The sequence below is a fragment of the Mucor mucedo genome (assembly GCF_025094135.1).
Source record: "Mucor mucedo strain NRRL 3635 chromosome Unknown EV154scaffold_43, whole genome shotgun sequence".
Taxonomy (NCBI): domain Eukaryota; kingdom Fungi; phylum Mucoromycota; class Mucoromycetes; order Mucorales; family Mucoraceae; genus Mucor; species Mucor mucedo.
This window is the reverse complement of record NW_026252327.1, coordinates 85,429-109,655: the sequence shown is the minus strand read 5'-3', so window position 1 is coordinate 109,655 and position 24,227 is coordinate 85,429. Positions and strand designations below refer to the sequence as shown.

Below are 24,227 nucleotides of genomic sequence, written 5' to 3'. Positions count from 1 at the left end.
TTCATGGAATTTTGTTTACTCGTTTCCAGCAAATTCCATGCAGCTGTGATTAAAGAGGAGGATAATTGTAAAAAAGTGTAACATGAACGACCATTCTCGATGCCTTACTTCTTATTTGAAAAAGAAACAAACATCTTATTTCTGGACCTTGCTTTCCTGGGCCACTTATGGCCATAGTCTGAATTGAATTAAAAAATAAACGGGTAGATGTGCACTGAAAAATCCACACTGATCTGGTTGGGTACCAGCTCCGCTCGATCTTATTGGATGATAGTTTTATTTACCATCAAAGCGATGGACTTTTAACAAACCATGCTAAGGCCTGGATTCGACGCCCCGAGTTATTTGGTGCCACTAACAAAGGAGAAAGCATTTTTCTCTTCTTTTTAGTTGGCTAAAAGTCGTCCGTGCACATAATTGCAGAGTCTCTGATACGTTCCTGAGCATGCTGATGTTGAATACTCATTAGCTTTTTTTAAACAAAAAGGACATGCAATAAAAAAAGGAATGATCAATTGCAGGCATATATTAGGTTAAATGGGCCAATGAGAAGCGTTAAAATAAATTAGGTGGCTATGCTGGTACTCTTGTTTATTAACGTAATTTTCACGATTTAATATAAAGAAAGGGACTTCTTTACACGACGATGGAAACACCCGTTTTTGTCTGGTGCAAAAGTGGGTATCGGAGTCCCTGTCATAAAAAAAAAAAGAAGGAAAAAAAAAATGCTGCTAACCTATTATGTTTACCATGCTTTTTTGCCACTATCAAACAATAGAAATTTTTTTACTTGTTTTGATGTTGATTGTTCCGTAAGTTTTTACTAAATTCGTGTACCGTCTTAAAGTCCAGGCCCTTTGTTTTTTTTATTGTCAAACCTGATGTTTCAAGGGACTCTTATTCGTCTTACGCATCGTCGGTATAACCATTTTTCTTAATCGGATAAGGACATTTTTTTTGTCACTGGCTATTTTTTTGTTCGATAACATAAGCAGATGAGCAGCGACGGGCATTTTTGATTGCATAAAATTTGAATTCCCGTTCATGAATGTCTTGGTAAGAATTGACAGAAAAACTTTGCGGATTAGTAATGTTTTTTTATACGCGACCTTCAAATGAAGCTAGTCATGACATTTTACAATTAATTGGCCCTGTTTCATGATACTTTGTTCAGCGGCATATTGGCAACCAACAAAAATATTTCGGAGGAGATCATTATTTTGGCGGGCGAAAGGGAGTATACCATGTTCGTGTAACTGTCTGCGCAAAAAGAAAAGGGCCAGAGCCGATATTTGAACACAAATTGCATACGATGTCCGATAGTTTGATCCTTTTTTTGTACAAATTGAAAACAGTAATATAAGGAAACATATGGTAATTATGCTTGTTTATTTGAAAAATACTATATTTATCTTCTTCATTAATTAATATCGTAAATTCATCGTGTGATATTTTAAGAGTACTGCTCACAAAAAGTTTGAATTGAATACATATATATATTTTTTACTCATAGGGCAACACAGCACCTTGAAGCGGTTTTGTAATAGATGACCCAAAAATGAGAACGTAGGACCAGGCTCCAACATGCGGGCGAAGCATCTTGCTATTTGATTTTAAGCGCCAATAAAATTGAGGGCCCCGTAAATTTTTTTTTTATTCTTTTTTTAGGTGACAAAAATGAGGGAACTGCAATAAGGGGGATCGGGCCACATTGGATCAACTTGCCCACGCGAGCGGGATTAGACTTTTGACCTTTTTGTATAAAAGAAATGGAATTTCTGATCGACAATTATATTTCCCCATTATCATCAACAATAAGCATCTCTCCTCCACTTTCTTCTAAACATGTCTACTTCTTCTCGTGTCGCCCTCTTTTTTGCTATTGCTTTAGTTGCTTGTATTTACTTGGTATCTGCTGCTCCTATTGTCAATGATGAATCCGCTCAATTAGAATTGGCATCTGTCTCCCCCTTCAAAATCAATGTATTCAAAAAGCATCATGAAGATAACGAGGATAACGAAGATTACGAAGAAGAAAGCGAAGAAATCACCACTACCACCACTAAGAAACACAAGCACAAGCAAACTTCTACTGCTACTGCTACTACCACTACCGCTAAAGCCACTACCACTACTACTTCCGCTGAACCCACTCCCACTATCACCAAAAAGAAGAGCGCTTCTTCATCTGGCTCATCTGGCTACTCTGGTGACGCTACTTACTACGGAACTGGTATGGGTTCTTGTGGTCATGACAGTTCAGATAGCGATTACATTGTTGCCTTGAATTACGGTCAAATGAAGAACGGTGCTAACCCTAACAACAACCCTCTCTGTGGTAAGAAGATTACTGCTAAGGGTCCCAATGGAAGTGTCATTGTAACCATTGTTGATACCTGTCCTGGTTGTGCTTATGGTGATTTGGATTTGTCTCCTGCTGCCTTTGCTAAAATTGCTGATATGGCTCGTGGAAGAGTTCCTATCACTTGGTCTTTCAACTAATTTATATCATTCACATTTACTTTTTTTTTTTTTTACTACATATTTCTCTGGTAGAAACATGATATTCTGACTTGATGTCAATATCATTTATCCCCCAAAAATTTATACACAAATCCCCACATACTCTTTTCGATAAAGAAATATGTTTCCTGGACTGGTTCCTTATCTGCATTTAAAATAAAAAACAAGAATTGTATTCTTTTTATCATTAAATAACTCATTTGTTCCCGCTCACCTTTTTTTTTTCAATTTCCTTCCCAAAAAAAAAATTTCAAGGTGGGCAGTCAGGGTCTTCCTATATTTATGTCAGTTGCAACTCCATTTAGACCTCCAATTGGGAAATAGTATTAACCGTAAAAGAGCATCCTAAAAAAAAAGTCTTTGTAACGTGTTGGTCTGGACCAATTACAACCTGGTTACATTTGTCTTTTCTTTGCAGTTTAAAACCTGTGAAAGTTTACACTGCATGATCGGACTACTGTCGATCAAAGCCATTTATACTAGTTTTTTGGCTCATAAATTCGGAGTTACTATGCTATGACGTACTTGATTGCCTTTTGTAGCACAATGGCCGGATTAAAATGTTTTTACTTTTTGCAGTTACGCTTAAAAAAAATTGAAGGGGGAAAAAAAAAATGGGACACAGAAAAAATTGATACATGGAAATAATATCTTTGAATATATTATCGGAAAGAAAAAAAGTAATGCTGAGTGTATAAAGAAGAGAATGCAAACAATGGGCGAGTACTGTATAGAAAGAAAAAAGTTATGTAATGAGTTACTTGAAAAAATAAAAGAATTAAAAATTTGGGAGTTTGGAGAAAATACAAAAAGAAGGGAGACAAAGCTAAAATAGGACTTTAGCTTGTTAAAGTCTAAGTGACAATGATTGGTCAATAGATTTGTTAATAAAATCCTTTCTACAATTCATGTCCATGCCAAAAATGTCAGACAATGTATCACGGACTTGCTTTTTTGTCAATTGCATAAGATCGTTATGATCTAATATCCTTTCAATCTCTTGAATGATCACTGCATCATTTGGTACTGCAAAGAATGAGTGAGACCCCGCAACAGACGGTGCCCTTGTAAAGCTTTGAGCACTATTAAAGGTCTCCGTATGGATGCTGCTACCGCCTCCAACAATACTTCCCACTCTCGGAACACTTCGACGACTACTGGCGTAATTATAGCTAGGCGTGTGCGACATGATGGATCCAGCAGAGTGCTGTTGTGGATGATGCGTAAGATTCGACGTACTGCATTTACTGTATAAAGAACATGCAACATCTTTATCTTCTTCTTCATCATTGTCTTCAGCAAAATGCGAGTGAGCAGGCGAAGAAGACGCTGAAGAACAGCGTGAATGTGTATGTGAATGTGAGTGAGTATGTGAAAGCTCTTGCTCTTGCTCATGTTCATGTTCCTCATGCTTTTCACAAGAGCACTCGGATTCTTTGCTGTGCTTGGAGCAATTCGTCTCCTTCTCCCATTCTTCCATCAAATCTTGCTCATGCTCAGACCAGCATTTGGTGGGAATAGACTCTGGATCGAATATGCCTTCTTCTGGACCTACAGCTTTCTTTTGACCTTTTTCACCAACAACGATACGTGTGTTACCCCAAGAGAAATCGTCGAAATGCCAGAATGCATAGAGTGGAATCAGGAACGAAAACACCGGAATAGCAAGTATGTAAACAATCATCCAACCGACATGCTCCCACTAAAGAAAAAAAAACGTGTCAGTTTTAAAAAAAAAAGAGTATAAAAAAATAAAACAATTCAACTTACTTTGCGTCGAAGTATAAAAATAATAGCTTGAAGACCATACACACCTGCCAGCGTAATAATTGACATGAGAGGTACCTGATTTGAGTTTGTACAAAGCTGATAAACAAGGTAACCTAAATAGCAAACCACAGCCGGCATAACTAAAGTACTCAACAAGTCTAGCATGACTACAAAACGCATCGAGAAACAACAGAAACCACATAATTGTGGTAAGAACATGAGCTCACCCAAGTTATGAACGGTGGAATTGATCCATCTACGACGTTGTGATAGTAAAACTGGCCATTGATCAGGGGCATTTGTCATACATGCTGCGTCGGGAGTAAACTTTGTTTTGTAATTAGGAAAATGTTTCAGGATCAACGTGGTAAGATATCTGTCTTCACCCAAATGCAGCAAGTTTTTCTTGTGCAACGTATCCACATGATTTTCAGCATAATCGTTAATAACCTGGTTAGAAGCAAGCAGAGGTTGATTTCGCGTGGTAGATCGAATACGGTACATACAGAAACATCCAGGAAGACATGTAACAGATCCAAAGAGAGACTCAAATGCCTTTGCTAAATGATGCGAAATATAATATTCGTAGACTTGAATCATAGTCACCCAAGTGTCTTTTTCATTAGACAACATGGTTTCACCACACAAACCAACAATTTTCGAATCATTAACAAAGCATGAGACCATGCGATTGAGAGAATCAGGAAGTACTTCTGTATCTGCATCCACCATGAGCACAAACTCATAAAACCCAGGGTTAACACCAATCACATTTTTAAGTTGATGATGGATCTCCAATTCGAGAGGGGTCATCGGTGAGTCAAAATGAACCTTGTTTAGGAATCGCATCAACACCATTTGGGAATCACGTTTACCACGGTTACCTGGCTTTTGTCTTTCTTCGGGTGTTCCGACTTTCACCACCACAACAAACGGTACCACATGACCCGAGCACTCAAAGAGACCAGAATAGACCTTGCCCATGTTATGCTGCTTTCGTCCTTCACCAAGCGCCAAAAAAGACATTGGCTCAGGATCTATGTTGGGATCCACGCCTAATATATCTAAAACTATTCTTGGGGTAGATCTATCATTTCCACTGCCAACAATCATACCATCGGCAATCATAAACAACAGTTTTCTTTTGTCGTCGTAACGCAATACTGCTAATGAATTGATAGTCTTTCGAAGTGACTCTTCTCCCTCAGTATAACAGGGCACTTGACAAATAATAAACTTGTCATACTCTTCGGGTATACGCTCACTTCCTAGACCTAAAGCTGCTAAAAACTTGAACAGGATGACACTACAAAGAAACCCTGTAATCAGCAGTAAGAGATATTCCGAGAACAAACATTGCAATGAGTTTCGGGTGTCAACCTTTCCCACTAAAAACAGATTTCGCATACAGATCAATTGACGCTCTCTCACTTGTTTGTCGAGAGGAAGTGCGTCAAAATGAGCAGAAATATCGGTACCAGCTAATTGTCTAAATAATTCAGTAATCGAATTGTCTATAAAATCCATGTTGATGCTGGCTGGCACGGTTTCACCATCTGCTGCACGAGGAACACGGCCACCCATCATGTATGAGGTCAAATCAAACACATTGTTGTGTAATATTGCCCACTGTCGCTGGGCATTGATACCACCGATTTGAACAGGATAGGAAGCTTGGTTTTTGATGTCTACAGGATCATAACCCATAAATCCAATACGGTAGTTTCTTCTTAAATAGACCATTTGTTCAAAATACCAATCGGGTCGGGAGTCTTCTCTAAAGTTTCGGAAGTCATGATAGACTGCATTTGAGTCGGTGATATTGATATGTGCATCAATGGTCACTTCTTTGGGAACCGTCCCATCAATGCCATCACATACAGCAGAGACCTGAACGGGAAAAAGATCACTGGCGTCTTGCCCAGCATATTGGAACAAAGCATTTGTTGGAATAACTTCAGAAGCCCAATGACGAGGCGCAAAGGAAGTCAAATCAAACACCTCTCCACGAATAGCAACGTACGCATCATCTCTACTGCTTTTAGCCTGCAACTCAGACTGGGTAAATAAGTCTTGGTGGGGACAAACTAAACGGCCAAAGAAAGCAATGAACCAAATCATGACGGCACACAGTAAGAAAATCAAGCCACAGAGTGTCAACTTTTCTCTCCAGGCCATTCGAATATCGGCTCGACGCATACCACATAGACGATTCATGACCACACTGGGAATCCACCACGTTGTCATCCAAGTCATAATCACCCAACACCCTCTTGAGCGGCTCGTTTTTCGTGGCGCGTCCTTGTTCTTCTTTTCTTTTTCTTTTTCCTTCTTTCCTTTTTCTTCAGACATTTCCGCAATGGATTTTTGTTGCTCTTCTTTAAGCATCATGTCTTCGGATTCCTCGTCTTCAAAAAGATGACGGTACTGCTGCTGCTTTCCATCATCTGTAATGGTAGTCTGAATTACGCTACTATTATCACATTGATGTGAGCAAATCGAATTAGATTCTTCCTCAAAGCAACCGTCAAAGCATTCTTCCGAATATATCGATCCTGCTTCCGTGATAGATCTACAAGAAGGTGGTACAAGTTGTGAACATGCTTGACTCATGTCATCGCATAAAAGATCATCGTCAACTAAAATAAACAGACTGTTAGATTGGGTGATAACTTAAAACATTTAGCACGAGGGGGGAAAAAGAGGTATATTACCAAAAGGTATTCCTTTTGCTATACATCGTGCTCTTCTTTGTTCACGTTTTTCCATAGCTCGAAGTTTGTTTTCTAAAAACGACCATGTAGTCTCTGTCAAAAAGACCTATTTTCAACATGCATTAAAGTTTGTTTATAAATAATCTTTTTTTTTTTTTTTTTTTTTACAAAACAGGATTTTTTTTTTTTTTTTGCTCTTACCTTATCTTGACCCTGCATCATCATTTTTTCATTCCAATGAAATGCGTCTTGTAAGGCTAGCCACTTGTCTCTGGGCTCAGCATCTAAATCAACAGACGTTGCATGTATCAAATCCACATATCGATCACAAAATTCCTGCAGATCCATTTGAATGGTGTATTCATGCTTGGCTCGTATAACCAGCGACATCAAATTAAAAAGTTTGGATTGGGCCGTTAATTTTTTGGAGTCACATGAGTGCGGTAATAATAGATCGTTGGAACGAAGACAAAGTACAAACCAGGTCTTGGTCGCTCCCAGGGACGATATAATATCTTGAACTCCCTCACTCAACTGCCCCGCACGGCTATTGGTTAATGGCGTGCTTGGCTTTTCGATGGCGGTGGTGGACTTTCGCTTAACTGACGGCGATCGATGAGGCTTGGCAGACTGTTGGCCAGATACAATGTGCGTACTCTTGGGGTGTCGTTCGGTTGTGATCGTCTTTTGAGAAAATAGCTTTGTCACCAATCCATTGGTCGGTGCATCATGCATGCTGCCTCGTTGCTGTGTTCCAAATAATGACATAAAATCGGCACATAACGTCTCGGTAGTCCTCGTACCAAATTCCAGTGGAGAATAGGCAACGGTACCCGTGAAATGCTGGATGGTGAATTTGTCTTCCTTTTCGCCAAAGACGGTTTTTGAGCCTAAACATGGGTCTTTGCGGTAATGTTGTCTAAATGTATCTAAGCAACGTTCAGGGCGATCTGTGGTGAGTGATTGGCGACATAGGGTGGCAATTAAACCTTGTTGAGGGTCAGTCAGGAGTTGAACACATTCATCATTGACACCTTTAAATGCTGGAACAGGCATATTCAAAATAGAATACACCTCAGTATTTCTTTCAAATAATTGATGTAGCATATAGTGATACAGTCTTTCATTCGCATAGAGCACGCAAAACTGATCATAGGACCCATTCTGTAGCACTGGTGTAGCCCCTGGGAAATCGATGATGCCAATGAAATTTTGAAATTCTGATTTACACAGCTTCTTGTTGAAACTTTCGACCAACCAGGCAAATAAAAGCGAATAGAGTGCTTCTGCAAGTGCATCTCGTTGCACAGACGCTTGCTCCGCATTCAAAAATATGGTTGTCAAGTCACGTTTAATTAATTTTGTTTGATAGGTAAGACAGGTCTCTAATGCTTTTGTTTCCACACCAAGTAGCTCAGCTGCAATGTCCAACTCGGCTGTGTTTTTCACAATGGCTGAATCTTGCATATTCGTCGCATCGTCGATAAATTGTAAATTGCCAAGGTGTAAAATGGCAGAAATAATTTGAGTGATCTGGAGCATAGTCACTTTGTTGATGCCCAAAGACCTTAAAAGTAATTTTAATTCGTTATATTTTTCTGTGTCTTCTAAAACCAGACCGCCGGCTAATCTTGCAGCTTCCTTTGTTTTAAATAAATATAAATAAGAGGAGGCTTCATTTAAATGTAATAAGGCCTTTTCTTCAGACGTCGAGCCATGCAAAACATAGTAAAATATATGGAAATTTCGCTCATCACCACAGGTATGTGCTACGCGCGATTTCTCAAGCATATAATCAAGAAATTTGGCTCCCACCATACGACCTCGTTCGCTGAACTGTAATTCCAGATACTTTCCAAATCTTGATGCATTGTCGTTCACTGTTGTTTTGGCGTGTCCAAAGGCTTCCAAAGCCCCGTAAGCTTTCTGAACTAACTGTTGCACTTTTGATGGCTTTTTCGGATTACTAAGTGTGACTAAATGATATAAAGCCCATTGGTGCATCTCTGATTTACCACTTCCACATAAACCGCTAAAAAAAGAAAAAGAGGGTTAAGGGTTAAAGGAGGGAGTGTAATAAAAATCTATTTTTTTTTATAAAAAAAAGAAAGAGATATTACCTTAAGACAATGGTTTGATCACTTCCAGTTCTTCTCATATGAAAGTAAGCCTGGTTCACATGCTGAAATATATGAGCAGGTAGCTTCTCTCTACCATCTGTATTTTTGTATTCCGCTAAATATCTTTCACTTGTTTCCTGAATTTCTGCACGAGAGTCTTTATACGGATTGACTACGATTAGTAATGAATTTCTAACACGAGTGTATATCTGGTCTTGTAAAAATCGATCTCGAAGTGCTGATACAAGAAGCTCTTCTGTTATGTTGTTGATTTCTGAAAGATCATCAAAAGATGATGGTTGCCTTGTAGCCATTATTAAGAAAAAAAGGGAACAAAAAGAGAGAGAAGGAAAAAAAAAAAAAGAGGAAGAGATGTTCTGAATATATATTATGATTCAAACTAAAATCTAGGAACTTTGTCCTATATATACTTGTTGACTATCAAATAACAGAAGGGACTCCTATAATCTCCTCTTCTTTTTTATTTTTTTATTTTTTTTTTCTTTTTTTTCCTGCCCTTAATTTTTATATTATCGCAGCAGTAGCCAGCTATCCCTTGACCTCCTTTTTTTTCTGTTGTTGTTGTTGTTGTTGTATGCTCTCCTTATTTTGCCTCTTTTAAATCATGTATTTTTATATTTAAATGGCATGTATTAAAAGCGCCTTTTCTTTTACATCGTACCCAGTAAGGATAAATCACCAATTACTCAATTATCTAATTGCATGTGCGCAGCAGAAGAAGGCCATGCTAAATCATAAAAATCACTGTCTATCCAACATGGTTACACTCATTGCACTGACCCTCTCCCTGTTGATCTCAGAGAACAAAGAATATAATATGTACTACTTTGGTTTATTTAAATATATAAAAAGAAGAAAAACAAATTGTTACGTCTAGCGGTGAAAAAATTCTCTAACTCATTGAAAATGAATATTATTATGTGGATTGCAGGTATGTTTCTACATCGCCGATATTTTCGTTAATGGTAGAATTAATAATGTCGAAAATAAAGGCCGAAGCAGGTAGAGGATAATTTTTATATAATTCTGGTAAAGAGGTTGCATTACTGTCCGCAGATGCATAGCGATTGAAATACGGTGAAACTGCCAATGATACTTGATGATCGTTCAATATGCTTTTTTTCAAAACTCCCATATATTCAACCAATCTTGTTTTCGCCCGTTTCGCTAACTGCTCATCTTTAATATCTATAATGACCATCAACGAATCTATCGATCGAATCAGAAGGTTTGCAGGTGCTATTATTTAAAAAAAGTTAAATTGAGTTTAGAAAAGATAAATGGATGATCATCAAACTACTTACAATAACAGATAGAATCCAGTAATGCAATTTTTCTAGAAAGTAAAAGTAGCATACTGGTCGATTCCATTGATAGATAAATCGCTCTATCTCTCACAGTACCATTCACATTTTCCAACCCCACTTTATACGTTGGCTCAATCAAACATTCGTGCACACCCAACGTCAAGGCATACAAAAAACACATCGTCATCAATTTCGGTAGCTCATCAGTTTTTTCTATTAATTCCGCTGTACAATTGTATGGCTCCAAACACATCTTTAAATGACTAGGCAAATTATGCCACCAATCTACTACCACGCCTTCAAACCGAATAATCTCTTCAAAATTCAGTTCAGCAGTTTCCCCCAATGCCATTTTTCGTGCTTGTTTTACAACAATGAGAGATGCGGGATGATGCATTAAAAGTATAGTGTGGTTCATTGCATCAAGCAATCCTCTCGCCGCTTTGGGTTCGTCCGGTAAAATATCAAACTGGCCCTTGATACAGATGAAATCATCTCCTCGGTTCCTCGTTACAAGATCCAAAAATGCCAAAATACCATCAGCGACTGCCGTATTACGCTGGATAGTAGCATATTTCGTTCTTGTATGCAATGGTAAACTAGTGTCTACTGATAAGCATTCTGGATATTCTTGTTGAAGATGCGAGGCGAGCAAAGAAGCGATGGTGGCCCATTTTTGACTATCGGATACACGTAATGTCACGGTCATGAAGAACTGTAATAAGTTAATGACGATCAATGATTCAAGGGCCTTATCGGGATCGTCAAACATTTCTAGTAGCCTGTCCATAGCCCGCTGGTAAAAAAATTCCCCCACGCATCGTTTTTCTTGGGAGTCAAAGAAGGAATGTTCACAGGTAGACACGGCCGCTTGGGAGCATATGGCCAATGTGATAGCGTCATCCATAGGATCTTTTAATCGTCTAAAATGTTCCCGAAAAGAAGGCTCATGCACCATTGGAAATGTAGTATTAAAGCACTTGAAAAACAAATCCACAAGCCCATCCAGAAAGATTCTTGGTTGTATGAACTGAAAGAGTTCGGTGGAGAAGCTTTGCGATATCACGGCGGCAGAAATCTTTCCATTGTTCCCCCCAAATTCGAAATGAGACACCATTTTCATGGCTGACTTTATAAAGCTTGGATTCAGCCTTTGAAATTTTAGCGACGTTTTACCAAACGTCTTTCCAAATGGTGATAAATATCGCATGGCAGCTGTCCCATACATCATGAGCTCCTCTACCGTCTTAATTTGCGATTCAAGTCGAAATTGCCCATCCACACAGCGTATATCCCAACTTGGTTCCGCCTTTTTCACAAGCGCTCGTTGTTGATTCAGACTGATCTCCAGGTGCTCCAACTCGGATTCGAGATCTTTGACCTGTTGACTGATTATCTCTAATTCCACATTGTTTTTACACTCTAAAAAAGGGTCTTCGTCAGAACTCTCGTTTTCGAATGTCTCGTCTTGAGCTACACACGTCTTTCTCATCTTTACACACCGTTGACAAGGCTCGCTTTCACTCGATCGTTCGCATTTACGTCTTCTTTGTTTACAGTCTGTTAAGGGTATACAAAAGAAGTAAGTAACAATAATGGAACCAAAGAGCCCCCCACGTCCCCAGGCTTATTTACGTTGACAAGGGGATTTTCTAGCCATTAAAAACACACACAGTTATAAAACAATAAAATGGGAGGGGAAAAGGTTTGGCACAATAACTGTAATTGCTCTTTTCCAAGGTCAGTGCTGAAAAGTAAAGTGAGTTTCAATTATATTGTGTGAACCCCTCCCCAAACAAAAAGTCAAATGCTACCCAATTGCACCGCTTTTCGGATAAAACACTTAAAGTCAATCTTATCACTCAGTTTTTCTTGGTACCTATAAGCACTCAAATGGTTATAACAGATGCTTTGATGTTTCATATTGGTTTTATTTTATTGTATGAGCATCTTCACAGCTTCAAAAAAAAAAAAAAATGAATTCAAATGGCGTAGATAGTGTTCAAGCTTTGATGTTTACTAAATTTGTTTAATTAATTCATCGGCAGCTTGATGCTAATAATATGGGCTGTACAACTTAAAAATAACCATACTAAGATTCTGTAGTTCTTGGCATGACTGATAATAATAATTTATCAGCTGTTTATGACGACACCATTATCTTCGACCCAGACAACTTTGTAATAATCTTCGAATAAATCTTGGGTATAAATCGTGTCCGGTGCGCTCAAAATATACTGAAGCAAACGATCAATCATTTCTAGCGTTTCCCCTTCCATTTTGCCTCGAGTCTTATCCAATGCATACGGCGGTGGAAGTACGCATATATCAAATAGCAGATTCAAATTAATCTCTAAACGATATATTTTCTCTCTCCATGGCTCATGAGACTGACAAAGATACTGACCGGTTAGAGGAAACCTTTTTTCTCGAGTGGCCGGTAATTGTGTGGATTGTAGCACCATAGGTACCACCCTTTCTTTTACTTTGGAGCCTTTTGAGGTAGTTATGCAATACCTGGCGCTATAGAGGTAGTCAGTCAAGTCAGACATCAGGTACCATTTCATATAATGGTCCTCTATCAATCGAGGATTTCCTTCCCAGTGGACATACATTATTGAATCTTGCCTTTTTTTTTATAAGCTGTAAATTTAAAAGACAAAAGGACTCTTTTATTACGCACATTTATATCTGCTATAACATAGAAGGCACCTTTGTTACAAGATAAACAGGTGTAATACATGTAACCATATTGTTTTAAGTTCATTGATTCATGCTTATTATTTATGAACCTGTAATTTCCTTGTTTCAAAAAGCTGGGTAAAAATGCTAAAAATCTTATGGCGGTTCTTTTTTTAGATGAAGTACTCATTGTGATCATTATATAAGCTTACCCGCTGTTTTAGATGCATGTGAATCCGCGCATTATCTTAAAGCTCAGAAGGTTCAGGATATAGCGGTTGTCATTTAATTGTATGCAGACACCCAACTTAAACTTTAACTCGCCAGTGAAATTGTGCAACAACACCTATACTTGACAGATGATGCAGATGACTCATACAATACCGGTTTGTTTCAATAAAAAATAATTTGTACCCTCTTTATGCCATGAGATTAAAAAAAAAAAAAAAAAAAAAAAAAAAAAAAAAAAAAAAAAAAAAAAAACCGCTATTCGGCCTCGGAGACAGATTTTTGAGTCATAAAATTGGGCATTTTGAAAAAGAAGGGTCGAACGCTGTGTTCAGTCTTGGCATAAAAATCGTGAAATCGTCATTCGGGAGATCTGCAAATGTCACTATTCTCCATATTTGGGTATTTAAAAAACTAAATGAACTCAGTCGCAGTCGACTTGTATGATCTCAGCGCAAAAATCTTTCCCTTCATGCGAATTCTATTAGAAAAAAGTAATTGCTTATAGTTTCAAAAATATCATCATACTTATGAGCATGAATGGTGTAACCATTGATAAGAGTATAGAAAAATTATGTGATTTATTTAAAAGTGATTTATACAGCAAGTAATAGGGTAAAGCAGGAAATTAATATGTGACCACCACCTTCTTTTGGATCCAAGTAGTAGGCTCAATGCATTGATGCAGTAAGAAATGTCCCACATCTTCTCTTGAGATCGTGTATCCAGAAATACCCACATCCGCCTTGTATTTGCCAACCAATTTACCCTCTGTAAGTAAGCTGGGACGCACAATAATCCAATCCGCAACATGCTTGTTCTCATTTTGCACTAATGCCTCCAAAGCCTTTTTATCCTGATGAGGCGCGTGTAATAAGCGATAGAGAGGGCGGAACAAGTAAGGAACCTCGCTCATATCATCCAAACCGGTAGTAGAAATAACAACAATACGTTGAGGACGTTCGGTTTCATCAAGTTCATCTACGACATCTAACACCACTTTCATGGCATCATGACACAGACCAGGATTCACCATACTGAGATTCTTAAAGTTGAAGGCACTTCCGATAGAAAATATGAGGACATCCGTGTTAATAATAGCTTCTTTAACAGCAATGGGATCAAGAGCATCTCCCTTGACAATATTTAGCTTGGCTTTTTGTTCTTGTGTGTAATCCATAGTGTCCGGGTTTCGGACAAGTAACTTGAATTGATGTTGTTCAATGCCTTGAAGAACCATAGCACGAGAGCAACCTTTAGAACCACCTAATACAGAGACACGAACCATTTTATTTTAATAGAGAGATAGAAAGAGAAATATAAAGTATATATTGATAATGAAAAAAAAAAAATGAAAAAAAAGGGTGCATTATTTATAGTCATTTCTAAAAATGCTGCGCTTATTAATACCAAGAGATTTTTTTTCTTGTGGCTGGACCAAGCTGTTCTGTGGCACACGAACCTGAATTCCTATTGTGTAGGGGTTATAATTTTTTTTTTCTTTTATTCCCCCTCCCTCCTTTTATTTGTCTCTTCCCTCTTTTCCCCTCTCATTCGCTTACACAAAAAAAAAAATGATTACATTTGGATATTTACCGATACTTCTTCTTTTGATATTTGTCATGAGGGCAAACGGTCAAGTGAGTACAGCTGGCCACTTCCAGTCGTATATCGGACAATCTTCACTAAGAGACGAATTGAATCACCATCATATACCCACACCTCGTTTCCTGAACGATAATGATAAACCACAAAAACTCTTAAAACCCTATCGATTTGCCAAATCTATCCCCATCTCTATCTCTTTTGATCATGCATCCACCGTCTTCATTAATCGTCATGGCGATTGGCGATGGCAAATAAAGTTATCCAGTCCAGGTGCCATTTCTCTAAGTTTAATTTTTGATCAATGGTGGATACCTGAACATTCAGAAGTCTACGTCTATAACCACGAGGTAAAATAAAACAAGACAGGAGACAGAGAGAGAGAGTCAATGAAATATATAAAAAGTTTTTTTTTCTGTAAATGTAACTCTGAATTTGAGCTAGGAAATTCTAGGTGCATTCACTGCTTTTCCATCGAATAAAGCATCAAATCAATTCGCTACAGCACCGTTAAAAGGAGATTCTATCACGATCGAATATTACTCCCCAGCACGTGTGCGACAACTTCCAAGAATCCGTATCAGTCGACTTGTCTATGGTTTCAAGTCATTACCTCATCATCCACAACAAAGAGATGAAATGAACTATCCGCAGGAAGACAACAGTCAACAGCATGTTATGAAACGTAAACGTAGACCCCAGTCCGGTAAATGTAATGTCGATGCGTCGTGCGATGCTGCAGCTTCAAGTTGGTCCAAGGAAGCAAGATCCGTAGCCGTATTACTAACAGACGAAAATCAAGTGTATTGTACTGGCGTCTTATTAAATAATGCAGAACATGATGGAAGACAATTGTTATTGACGGTAAACAAAAACAACAAAAACGGTTCTTGTACCACCCATCTAAATTCTTCTATTCTACACATTTAGGCTTACCATTGTACCGGATCGTCCAATCCAGCCACGGATATTGTCATGTTTAACCACCAACGTCGGTCTTGCAACGGGTACCGACAAATCATGTCGAGTAAGTCTGACACACTTCATGGGCTGAATTGGTTAGGTAAGAAAGAAAAAAAAAAATAGGTGTGTGAAAAAAAAAAAAAACGTGATGTCTGATGTTATCAAAACAGCGGGTTCAGTGATATCTGATTATGCATTGTTTGAGCTACAAGAACCCATCCCTGAACATTATGACGTGTATTTGGCAGGCTGGAGCACGATCGATGAGCCTTCTCCACCCTTAGTGGGTATTCATCATCCCAGTGGAGATTTCAAAAAATTGTCAATTTACAACGGACATTTATTACCTGCCTGTTGGTCCGAATGTCCCGATAAAGACCACTGGAAAGTAGAGCATTGGACACGGGGGACGACCGAACCCGGTAGTTCGGGATCCCCTTTATTTGATGCTAATCATCGTGTGGTGGGACAATTGCACGGCGGAAGCGCTTCGTGCTGGAACAAAAATGGTTATGATGTGTATGGTTCCTTCTCCGCTTCCTGGAAAAATGGTCTGTCTTTTTATTTAGATCCTAAAAATCAAACAAATGCCTTTGGTGATATTGCTATTGATGGTGTCTATCTTAACAAATTACACTAAACATCTCTCCAAACCATCCTAAACTATCATCTCGAGTGTTTGTACTTTTCAAATAAACACGTCTCCATCGGTCATAGTCATTCCAAATATCTCGCATATAACCCTTCCACTGCTCCATATCTTGTTGCGTATATCGAGCATACTGAGTCAGACACGCACAGTATTTAGACACTGTGAGCACTGTGGGAGAAGTTTTCTGAAAAGTTTTGAAAACAATCTCATCCAATTCTCTCTTGAATATTTCTAACCAAGCTGCTTGACACATCCTAATGTACTGTTGATACATCTGCCTTATAACATGAGTTCCCATACTCTTTTTAAATATATATCTCCTTTCTCTCACCTGTTCATCCAAGGTTGCCTTACCCACTTGTAAAAGATGGATCAGTGCCCGCGTAATGTAAGGAATGAATTTGGGGTGGGTGTGGATTAAGGACTGACAAGCTTCTCGTATCACTGTATCAAATACATCGGAAGAAAGGGATAGAGTAAGCGAATCTAGGTCCATGGCATAACATGCAAGGTTTTTCTTTGTTGTGTTTGCAGTTTAGTATAGATAGTACTACAATTATTATTTTATCTAACCTCTGGGTTTCTTAATGCATTTTCAATCACTTGCGTCTCAATCAGAAATGCATTCGATCTTTTGGATTCTTTTAATAGCTGCACCCATGCATCAGAGAACTATACACAAGATATTAATTAGACATATATATATATATATATATTATGATAGAATAGTTACCTTGAATGTATCATCATGATTATATTGAAGAGGTTGCATGTCTGTTCCATACAAGACATTGAACAGTGCAAATCTAGACAGGGAGGATGAGACGCGATATCCATGTAGAGTGAAGGACATACCTTATACAGGCAACATCTGATAGATGTTCATCGAAGACAATTTTTTGGGGATAGCTTCTTGGATTGTATAGATATTCTGTGATGATGTTATTATACGACTGCAGGCTTGCTTAAAAAGTAAGTATTTGTTTTTTCTCATGCAAGGGGTGTTGTGTTCTACTTACAGAAGCTTGTCACTGGAAGACCCATCAAGTTCTTTCTGCCATACCTCTGATGAGAACGAACATGCTTGTAACAAGGTATAGACCAAATGATTGATTTGAGCGTCAAATAAATGCATCTGATTGCTTCTTATCTAATTTTTTTTTCATTTAGGGTTTAAATATCCCAAATATGGACATTTCTCAAACGGACCTTTAAACAAAATGAAAAAATCATCCTCCGGGCTTCAAGATGGTCGGCTAAATAGTCCATGTGTTGAACCATACATGCCAATTTTACGAGTATTTCATTTGGTGGTAAATCATGGATGAGATACGTCAAAAAAGAGACCCCGAATAAACCATAATTTTCACGTGTTGTCACTTGGTTATTGATCTCTTGCAACGTCTTGTCATTTCGAACTTGTTCCTTTCGCAACTCTGACAGGAAAGAGTCCTTTGTGAATAGCCCTCTTCTACGAGTAATAAAAGCATGTTAATTTTCGCCCTGTCTGTTCGAGATATAAATAGCCTTGAATTTTACGTGTCAAGCGGATACATGATTTGTTACAATAAAAACAGGAAGATATAAAAAAAAAAAAATGTTTTTTTGTGACCGGCCAAGTAGTGTAAAACGGAAGTTTCTTATGATTCTATAGAACTTATTTTATTTACCAAAGATGGTAAAATAGGACCTTTTTTCTCTCTTTTTTCATTTTTACAAAAAAAAAAATTATTTAAAATGAGTCAGACGATAGAGTTTTTTTTACATCCACCTTCACCCAGCCAGAGTACTTTTGAATGTAAACTACCACCTGTCAGTTCATTATTACTGGACGAAGAAGATGTATCTTTACCGCCTCTTTCCCCATTTATGGAATCACTATCCGTTGACACTCCGCCTCAATTAACATCCCCACACGCATCCCCACGAAGCTTGTTGTTACCTCCACCCATGCGAGCTAGATCACTTTCAAACGCATCCACTAATTCCACCTGCTCCATAAAGTCACTCATGAACGACCCTTTAGAAGATCCACCCGTCAAGAGGAAAAGAGGCAGACCACCAAATACCACATGCAGTCCAACGTCTCGTCAACGCGATAATAACTGGACATTTGTTACACCCACCGTATGGGATGTAAAGCATCAAGAAATACCACCCAAACAAGACGAAGATTACATGGTCTTACATTGGCCCACACAGCAAGGACAGAATACTTTTACTAATCTCAATATGGACAACACCTTAAGCATCCCCAAGAAAAAAAGAGGTAGAAAGCCAAAGATGGAATTGGCTGGTAACTTGTGTTTTGTTTGGCGTGATTTAACAGCTCGTCGTGGAGCAAATAAAAAAAAAGATGTAATAATAAAGTAATAATACCCCCCACCTCCCACCACCACCACCTTCTCATACTCTCTACCCTACCACACTCCACCCCCTAATTGATCTTTTTACTGCCTATATTCTATACATGTCCCTGTAATTTATTTTGTATTTTTCATGATTTCGTAAAGGGGGGGGGCTGCCAAGAGACTTGTTGTTTGCGCACAGACGACGATCTGTTTGCCAAGAACAAGGAGGGCAAAGTAACTTTATCTGCATAAACAATCAGCCGTCACATTCCTTAAATCAAATAAACAGTTTGCCTAATAACATCAGTTAGTAGAACATAGGAGGAGAAGGAGGAGGTGGTGGTCATTGTATCACATTAGTCAGTGTTGGATTGACTAACTATAAGAAATAAGAACACTGCATGGAGCGGTTCCAGTTTGTAGGCCAATCCTAACCCGCTTGAACGGCGTCACGCGACATAATCTTCCTGTAGCGACGAATGATGTGTTTTTTTTCACCCGCAGGTCACACCTACCTGCATCTCTTGCTTCTATTTACCACCATAGATGAGCTAAATCCATTTATTATATCATTCTGTGATCTTCCCATTCATTATTTATACTTGTCCTACACTCGTATCTACTTGAAATAGCTCGTTTGTGTTTGTATCCTATTTTTGAAAGATCACATAACCAAAAAGAAGTGAGTAGTCATTGTCATACCAAATATTTTTAATTCAGCGATTAAAGGATGATCGCTGTACGACTGCTCTTCACATTGTCCTTTCAATCCGCTATTAACTATGAATAAACATGTACTACACAATATATCGACCTGATAAATTATTACCAATGATGTATCAGGTCATAGCCATTGATTATGTCTTTGCAGCTCATAAATAACATGACTCTTAATGTCTTGGGTATCCACTCTGTACATTATATAGTGGCACAACAACTGACGAGCCTAAAATTGCCACAAGTTAGAAATACCAATACATGTCTTGGACCAAAAACCTTTATATCATACTTGGTTCAACCAGTCTCCAGTAGCCACAACACTGGGATGCCCCCTTTTATGCCACTCGCTGCGGTAAGGTTCTCGTACAAAGGTATGTTCATTAGCTTAAACGGCCCAGCTTTTAGGCCTGGGCACAACAAAAGCAGCTTTGCTGCGGATGAGCAGCTGATGATACAGTGCAATTACTGTATCGCGTCCCAAAGGGTATATCCACTTTAGGATAAATACTATATTTACGTTCTGTCGGACATGCGTATACGAGCAGACATAAAAACAGCTTCACAAGATCTTGAAGGCATTTAAATTGAAACCCCCACAAGTCAAAAAAAAAAAAAAATCACATGAAAGCACGCCGAAGACGGCTATATGTATTAAGCTGGGAACGCGTCTTATTCGAACTGGTCTCTTACAAACATGCCAACAACTTTACTTTTTATAAACAAGTGTGAATACATCTTTTTTTTCTTCTTCTTGTGGGTACGTTATAGAAAACTTTTGTGTTGTACATACCTGACAAAATTTTACTTGTTGCTCGTAATCTGCAGCGCGTGTGATTCTCGCTGACATGACACTTATTAATGTACCTAATGCAGTCTTAAAAACTGAATGAAGCAGAAAGCTTTTTTTTTTGACATGGTTTATTCTCGCGTACTCAGGTGCCTGTCGTTGAGGTTTAAAACTAAATTCAGCATAAACGTTTAGTGGCTGGTTCGGCGCGACAATACGCCACCATGTGAATTGACAGTGGAACTTTTCGATAACTTTGAAAAAAACACCCGGAAGAGCACATGCTAGTTTCCAGCTAACTTGATTAGTACATATGTCATTCAAGTTATCTTTGATAACGATGATAAAAGGCCCGTTAACAATTATTATACAGACGGAGATACCACATGCTGAAAATCAGCATGTGGAGGGAATTAAATAATTTCTTCCGAATATGTAATGATCGTGTCATAATGATCGTGTCATAAATGCAAGTTATTCACAATTTCTTAGTAAAGTTCTACTTTTCAACATCTTTGATGACCTTACTCACAGTCATGATTCATCCAGTGGTTCGATCTCATACAAGCTGAGCCATCTACTGTCATTGGAAACACAGCCAATACGCACAGCCATCAAGAAACAATAAAATAGTAACCCCGCCATCCATCGCTGACCTGCAATGAATACAATTACTGCTAATCCAATCGGAATCCTGAACATGGATGACCTTGAATGAGTTTTATTGATTATGTCTCATTTTCACTGATTTCTATTTTATCGCTTGTATGACCAACAGTACTTTAGGCAATTCATCGAAAAAGTAAACCGTGGATACATACTATTTCCAAGGAGCTTGGAGAAATTTTACCCATGACCTTAAATTGGGAATCCCCCCAGATTACCTCAGCCGAGCAATATGCACGATTTTGATTGGATAATCTTATTAAACCCTGAAAGGGGGTGAAGATGAGTCCACTTGTCAAAATAGATTGAATGGCCGATCCTTTATTATGGATATTCATCCACGGGTTGGGGTAGAGGCGGGGAGAGCGAAATCATATAAAACTGGCAGAAAAAAAAAATCTAGATTTTTTATTTTATTTTTACTCCCGTAACTCTTTTATTAACATTACAATGTTGTCTGCTCGCAACATGTCACGATTGAGCAATCTTGCAAAACAAGGTTGCCAATTCGGCCGTCGTCATTACGGTCTTCCTGCCTCAGCTATTGGACTTGGTACTGATCCTAGAAAGGACAAGACAGTTCAATTAACACCTTTGAGAGGTGTGAATATCATTCACGATCCACTCTTATCCAAAGGTACACATTATTAAAAAAAAAAAAAAAAAAAATTACAGAAAATTAAATTTTGTATGATTTTCAGGTACTGCTTTTAGTATTGCAGAAAGAGAGCGACTTTCGATCCGTGGATTAGTGCCTCCTCGTTGTCAAGAAATGGACAAACAGTTGCTTCGTATCAAACGTAATTTAGACGCATTAGAAACGCCATTGTCCAAATTTGTGTTTCTTTCAGCCCTTCAAGATCGAAACGAAATCTTGTTTTATAAATTGTTGATCAATTACTTGGATGAATTATCCGGGATTATTTATACCCCCACTGGTAAGTTTTCTTCTTTTCGATTTCCCCCCGTAATTTCCCGCGACTAATAACCTTTTTTTTTACTCAGTGGGTGAAGCATGTTTAATGTCACATTCCATCTACCGTCGTTCTCGTGGTATGTATTTCTCCTCTCAAGATAGAGGTGCCATGTCTGCCATGGTGCATAACTGGCCTCACGATGAAGTCGATGTCATTGTCGTTACCGATGGTTCTCGTGTCCTTGGTTTGGGTGATTTGGGTGCAAACGGTATGCAAATTCCCATTGGCAAACTCAGTTTGGTAAGTCTCCATTGTCCTCCTTTAGCGCCGATTGAAACACTAAACACACATCTTTATTAGTACGTAGCTGCCGGTGGTATTCGTCCTCGTTCTGTGCTTCCCGTCGTTTTGGATGTGGGCACAAACAACGAATCCTTATTAAATGATCCCCTCTATCTTGGTATGGGTCATCCTAGATTAGACGGTGATGAATACTATACCTTTGTTGATGAATGGGTAACTGCTGTTCACAGTAGATGGCCTAGTAAGTTCTCTTTAACCTTTACCATCTGACCTGATCTCTAACCTTTTTTTCCTTCTACAGATGCTCTTATCCAATTTGAAGATTTCAAATACCCTCATGCATACAACTTATTAAACAAATGTAAATTCCGATACCTTATTTTTTATTTTAATTTTTTTTTAACCTTTTTATTAATAGATCGTGATAAAATCACCTGTTTCAATGACGATATTCAATCTACCTCTGCCATCACCTTGGCCGGTATCCTTGCTTCTCTCAAAGCTCGTGGCCGTTCTCAACAAGACCTCAACGAGGAACGTATTATCTGTGTCGGAGCAGGCTCCGCCGGTGTGGGTGTATGTGAAGGCATTGTCGATGCTATGGTTGCCCAAGGCAAGGTTAAATCTCGCGAAGAAGCCTATTCTCGTATCTGGATGCTGGATCAACACGGTCTCCTTGGCAACCCCGCTTTAAGCACGGCCGACCCGCTTTTACCCACCGACACCCGTAACGAAGAATTAGACGAGCGTCAAAGATGTTATGTGAAATCTGACTTGTCAGATCGTCTTTCTCTGGAAGATCTCGTGGAGCAAGTCAAGCCTACCGTCATCCTTGGCTTAACTGGCGTTCCCGGTGTCTTTACAGAAAAGGCCATTCGTACCATGGCTAAGTATCAAGAAAAGCCCATTGTCTTCCCCTTGAGTAACCCTGATACCCGTGCTGAATGTACCGCTGAAGAAGCCTTCAAGTGGACAGACGGTCGTGCCATTTTCGCTTCCGGTAGTCCCTTCGCTGATGTCACAATGCCCGACGGCAAAGTGTGCAGAACCAACCAATGTAACAACTCTTACAGTTTCCCTGGTCTTGGTCTCGGTATCACCGTCTCCAGAGCAAGAACAGTAACTCCCAACATGTTTTTGGAAACTGCCAACACCATTGCCGATTTGGCTTCACCTGAACAATTAAAGGAGGGTATTCTTTTCCCTGGTGTCACTCATTTGCGTGAAGTCGCTTTGGCTGTCGGTACACGTGTCTGTGAGGTCGCCTATGAGGAAAACGTTGCTACCGCTATCTTACAAGAAGGTGAAATCTTGAGTGATGTTGTTCAAAGCTCCATGTTTGTTCCTGAATATATTCCTTTGGTCCATTCCCCCAACGCTCATTAAAAAAAAAAATTGCATCTAAAATCTTTCACCTTCAAAAAAAAAGCATATTATTATTTTCATTTATTTACACAATAGACACTCTTCTCATATAATATCATTTACAATAAACAACATTTTTTAATACTGTCATGCAAAAAAATATATACTCCATGTTCCAAAATAAAACTGTCTAGATTCATTTCACGGATATTTTCGTATAAAGATCATCCGGGATGTAAAAACGTCTTGGCTTGGCAAGCACAGGAAAGAGCGCTTAAATATGCGTAATTTTAATAGCCCATGGTGTGACACGGGGTACTCTTTATTTTCAATTTAGACTTCTTTATCTAGTGGGATCTCCCCTTTAGTTTTAACTTAAGTGCGACAGGAAAGGATCATTTGCCGTGTTCTTTTTTATTTAATTTTCGTAACTGAAAAATTAACATCTTTGTGCGTTGTGAATGGAGTTCGTTATCATACAAAATGATATTGAAAAGGGCCACTGAGAAGGGCAACTTTTTTTAACGATATAA

At 38.6% G+C, this 24,227-nt stretch overlaps 9 protein-coding genes across 9 annotated transcripts; 4 read left to right on the top strand and 5 right to left on the bottom strand.

Moving 5' to 3' along the window:
* Window positions 1-1,672: 1,672 nt before the first annotated feature.
* EV154DRAFT_508053 (RlpA-like double-psi beta-barrel-protein domain-containing protein-containing protein) lies at window positions 1,673-2,718 on the top strand. The gene has a single exon (XM_051601499.1). The coding sequence runs from the start codon at window positions 1,846-1,848 to the stop codon at window positions 2,500-2,502; it is 657 nt and encodes a 218-aa protein (XP_051457801.1). The 5' UTR covers window positions 1,673-1,845; the 3' UTR covers window positions 2,503-2,718.
* Window positions 2,719-3,272: 554 nt separating this feature from the next.
* Window positions 3,273-9,441, bottom strand: EV154DRAFT_602517 (chitin synthase; the record flags this gene model as incomplete). Its single annotated transcript, XM_051607296.1, has 5 exons — window positions 3,273-4,225; window positions 4,294-6,932; window positions 7,008-7,113; window positions 7,209-9,039; window positions 9,128-9,441. The coding sequence occupies 5 exons, from the start codon at window positions 9,439-9,441 to the stop codon at window positions 3,371-3,373; spliced, it is 5,745 nt and encodes a 1,914-aa protein (XP_051457800.1). The 3' UTR covers window positions 3,273-3,370.
* Window positions 9,442-9,620: 179 nt separating this feature from the next.
* On the bottom strand, window positions 9,621-12,241 carry EV154DRAFT_508048 (uncharacterized protein). Its single transcript, XM_051601498.1, has 4 exons — window positions 12,091-12,241; window positions 10,453-12,015; window positions 9,972-10,387; window positions 9,621-9,639 (listed from the first exon to the last, which is right to left on the bottom strand). Exons 1-3 carry the CDS (start codon window positions 12,113-12,115, stop codon window positions 10,065-10,067), a joined length of 1,911 nt encoding a protein of 636 aa, XP_051457799.1. The 5' UTR covers window positions 12,116-12,241; the 3' UTR covers window positions 9,621-9,639; window positions 9,972-10,064.
* Window positions 12,242-12,371: 130 nt separating this feature from the next.
* On the bottom strand, window positions 12,372-13,421 carry EV154DRAFT_508046 (uncharacterized protein). The gene has a single exon (XM_051601497.1). It carries the CDS (start codon window positions 13,068-13,070, stop codon window positions 12,591-12,593), a length of 480 nt encoding a protein of 159 aa, XP_051457798.1. The 5' UTR covers window positions 13,071-13,421; the 3' UTR covers window positions 12,372-12,590.
* Window positions 13,422-13,921: 500 nt separating this feature from the next.
* On the bottom strand, window positions 13,922-14,717 carry EV154DRAFT_508045 (NADH(P)-binding-domain-containing protein). The gene has a single exon (XM_051601496.1). The coding sequence runs from the start codon at window positions 14,651-14,653 to the stop codon at window positions 13,994-13,996; it is 660 nt and encodes a 219-aa protein (XP_051457797.1). The 5' UTR covers window positions 14,654-14,717; the 3' UTR covers window positions 13,922-13,993.
* A 185-nt stretch (window positions 14,718-14,902) lies between these two features.
* Window positions 14,903-16,573, top strand: EV154DRAFT_551555 (trypsin-like cysteine/serine peptidase domain-containing protein; the record flags this gene model as incomplete). The annotated part of the gene is made up of 4 exons (XM_051604987.1): window positions 14,903-15,320; window positions 15,415-15,834; window positions 15,901-16,033; window positions 16,104-16,573. Exons 1-4 carry the CDS (start codon window positions 14,940-14,942, stop codon window positions 16,571-16,573), a joined length of 1,404 nt encoding a protein of 467 aa, XP_051457796.1. The 5' UTR covers window positions 14,903-14,939.
* Window positions 16,574-16,816: 243 nt separating this feature from the next.
* EV154DRAFT_481256 (uncharacterized protein) lies at window positions 16,817-18,141 on the bottom strand (the record flags this gene model as incomplete). Its single annotated transcript, XM_051598381.1, has 8 exons — window positions 16,817-16,863; window positions 16,940-17,102; window positions 17,159-17,257; window positions 17,319-17,391; window positions 17,441-17,497; window positions 17,605-17,735; window positions 17,795-18,056; window positions 18,125-18,141. 8 exons carry the CDS (start codon window positions 18,139-18,141, stop codon window positions 16,817-16,819), a joined length of 849 nt encoding a protein of 282 aa, XP_051457795.1.
* A 114-nt stretch (window positions 18,142-18,255) lies between these two features.
* EV154DRAFT_223171 (uncharacterized protein) lies at window positions 18,256-19,348 on the top strand. The gene has a single exon (XM_051594440.1). The coding sequence runs from the start codon at window positions 18,323-18,325 to the stop codon at window positions 18,956-18,958; it is 636 nt and encodes a 211-aa protein (XP_051457794.1). The 5' UTR covers window positions 18,256-18,322; the 3' UTR covers window positions 18,959-19,348.
* Window positions 19,349-21,400: 2,052 nt separating this feature from the next.
* EV154DRAFT_508037 (uncharacterized protein) lies at window positions 21,401-23,930 on the top strand. Its single transcript, XM_051601495.1, has 6 exons — window positions 21,401-21,746; window positions 21,811-22,047; window positions 22,115-22,326; window positions 22,387-22,570; window positions 22,631-22,690; window positions 22,748-23,930. Exons 1-6 carry the CDS (start codon window positions 21,560-21,562, stop codon window positions 23,713-23,715), a joined length of 1,848 nt encoding a protein of 615 aa, XP_051457793.1. The 5' UTR covers window positions 21,401-21,559; the 3' UTR covers window positions 23,716-23,930.
* The last annotated feature ends 297 nt before the right edge of the window (window positions 23,931-24,227 follow it).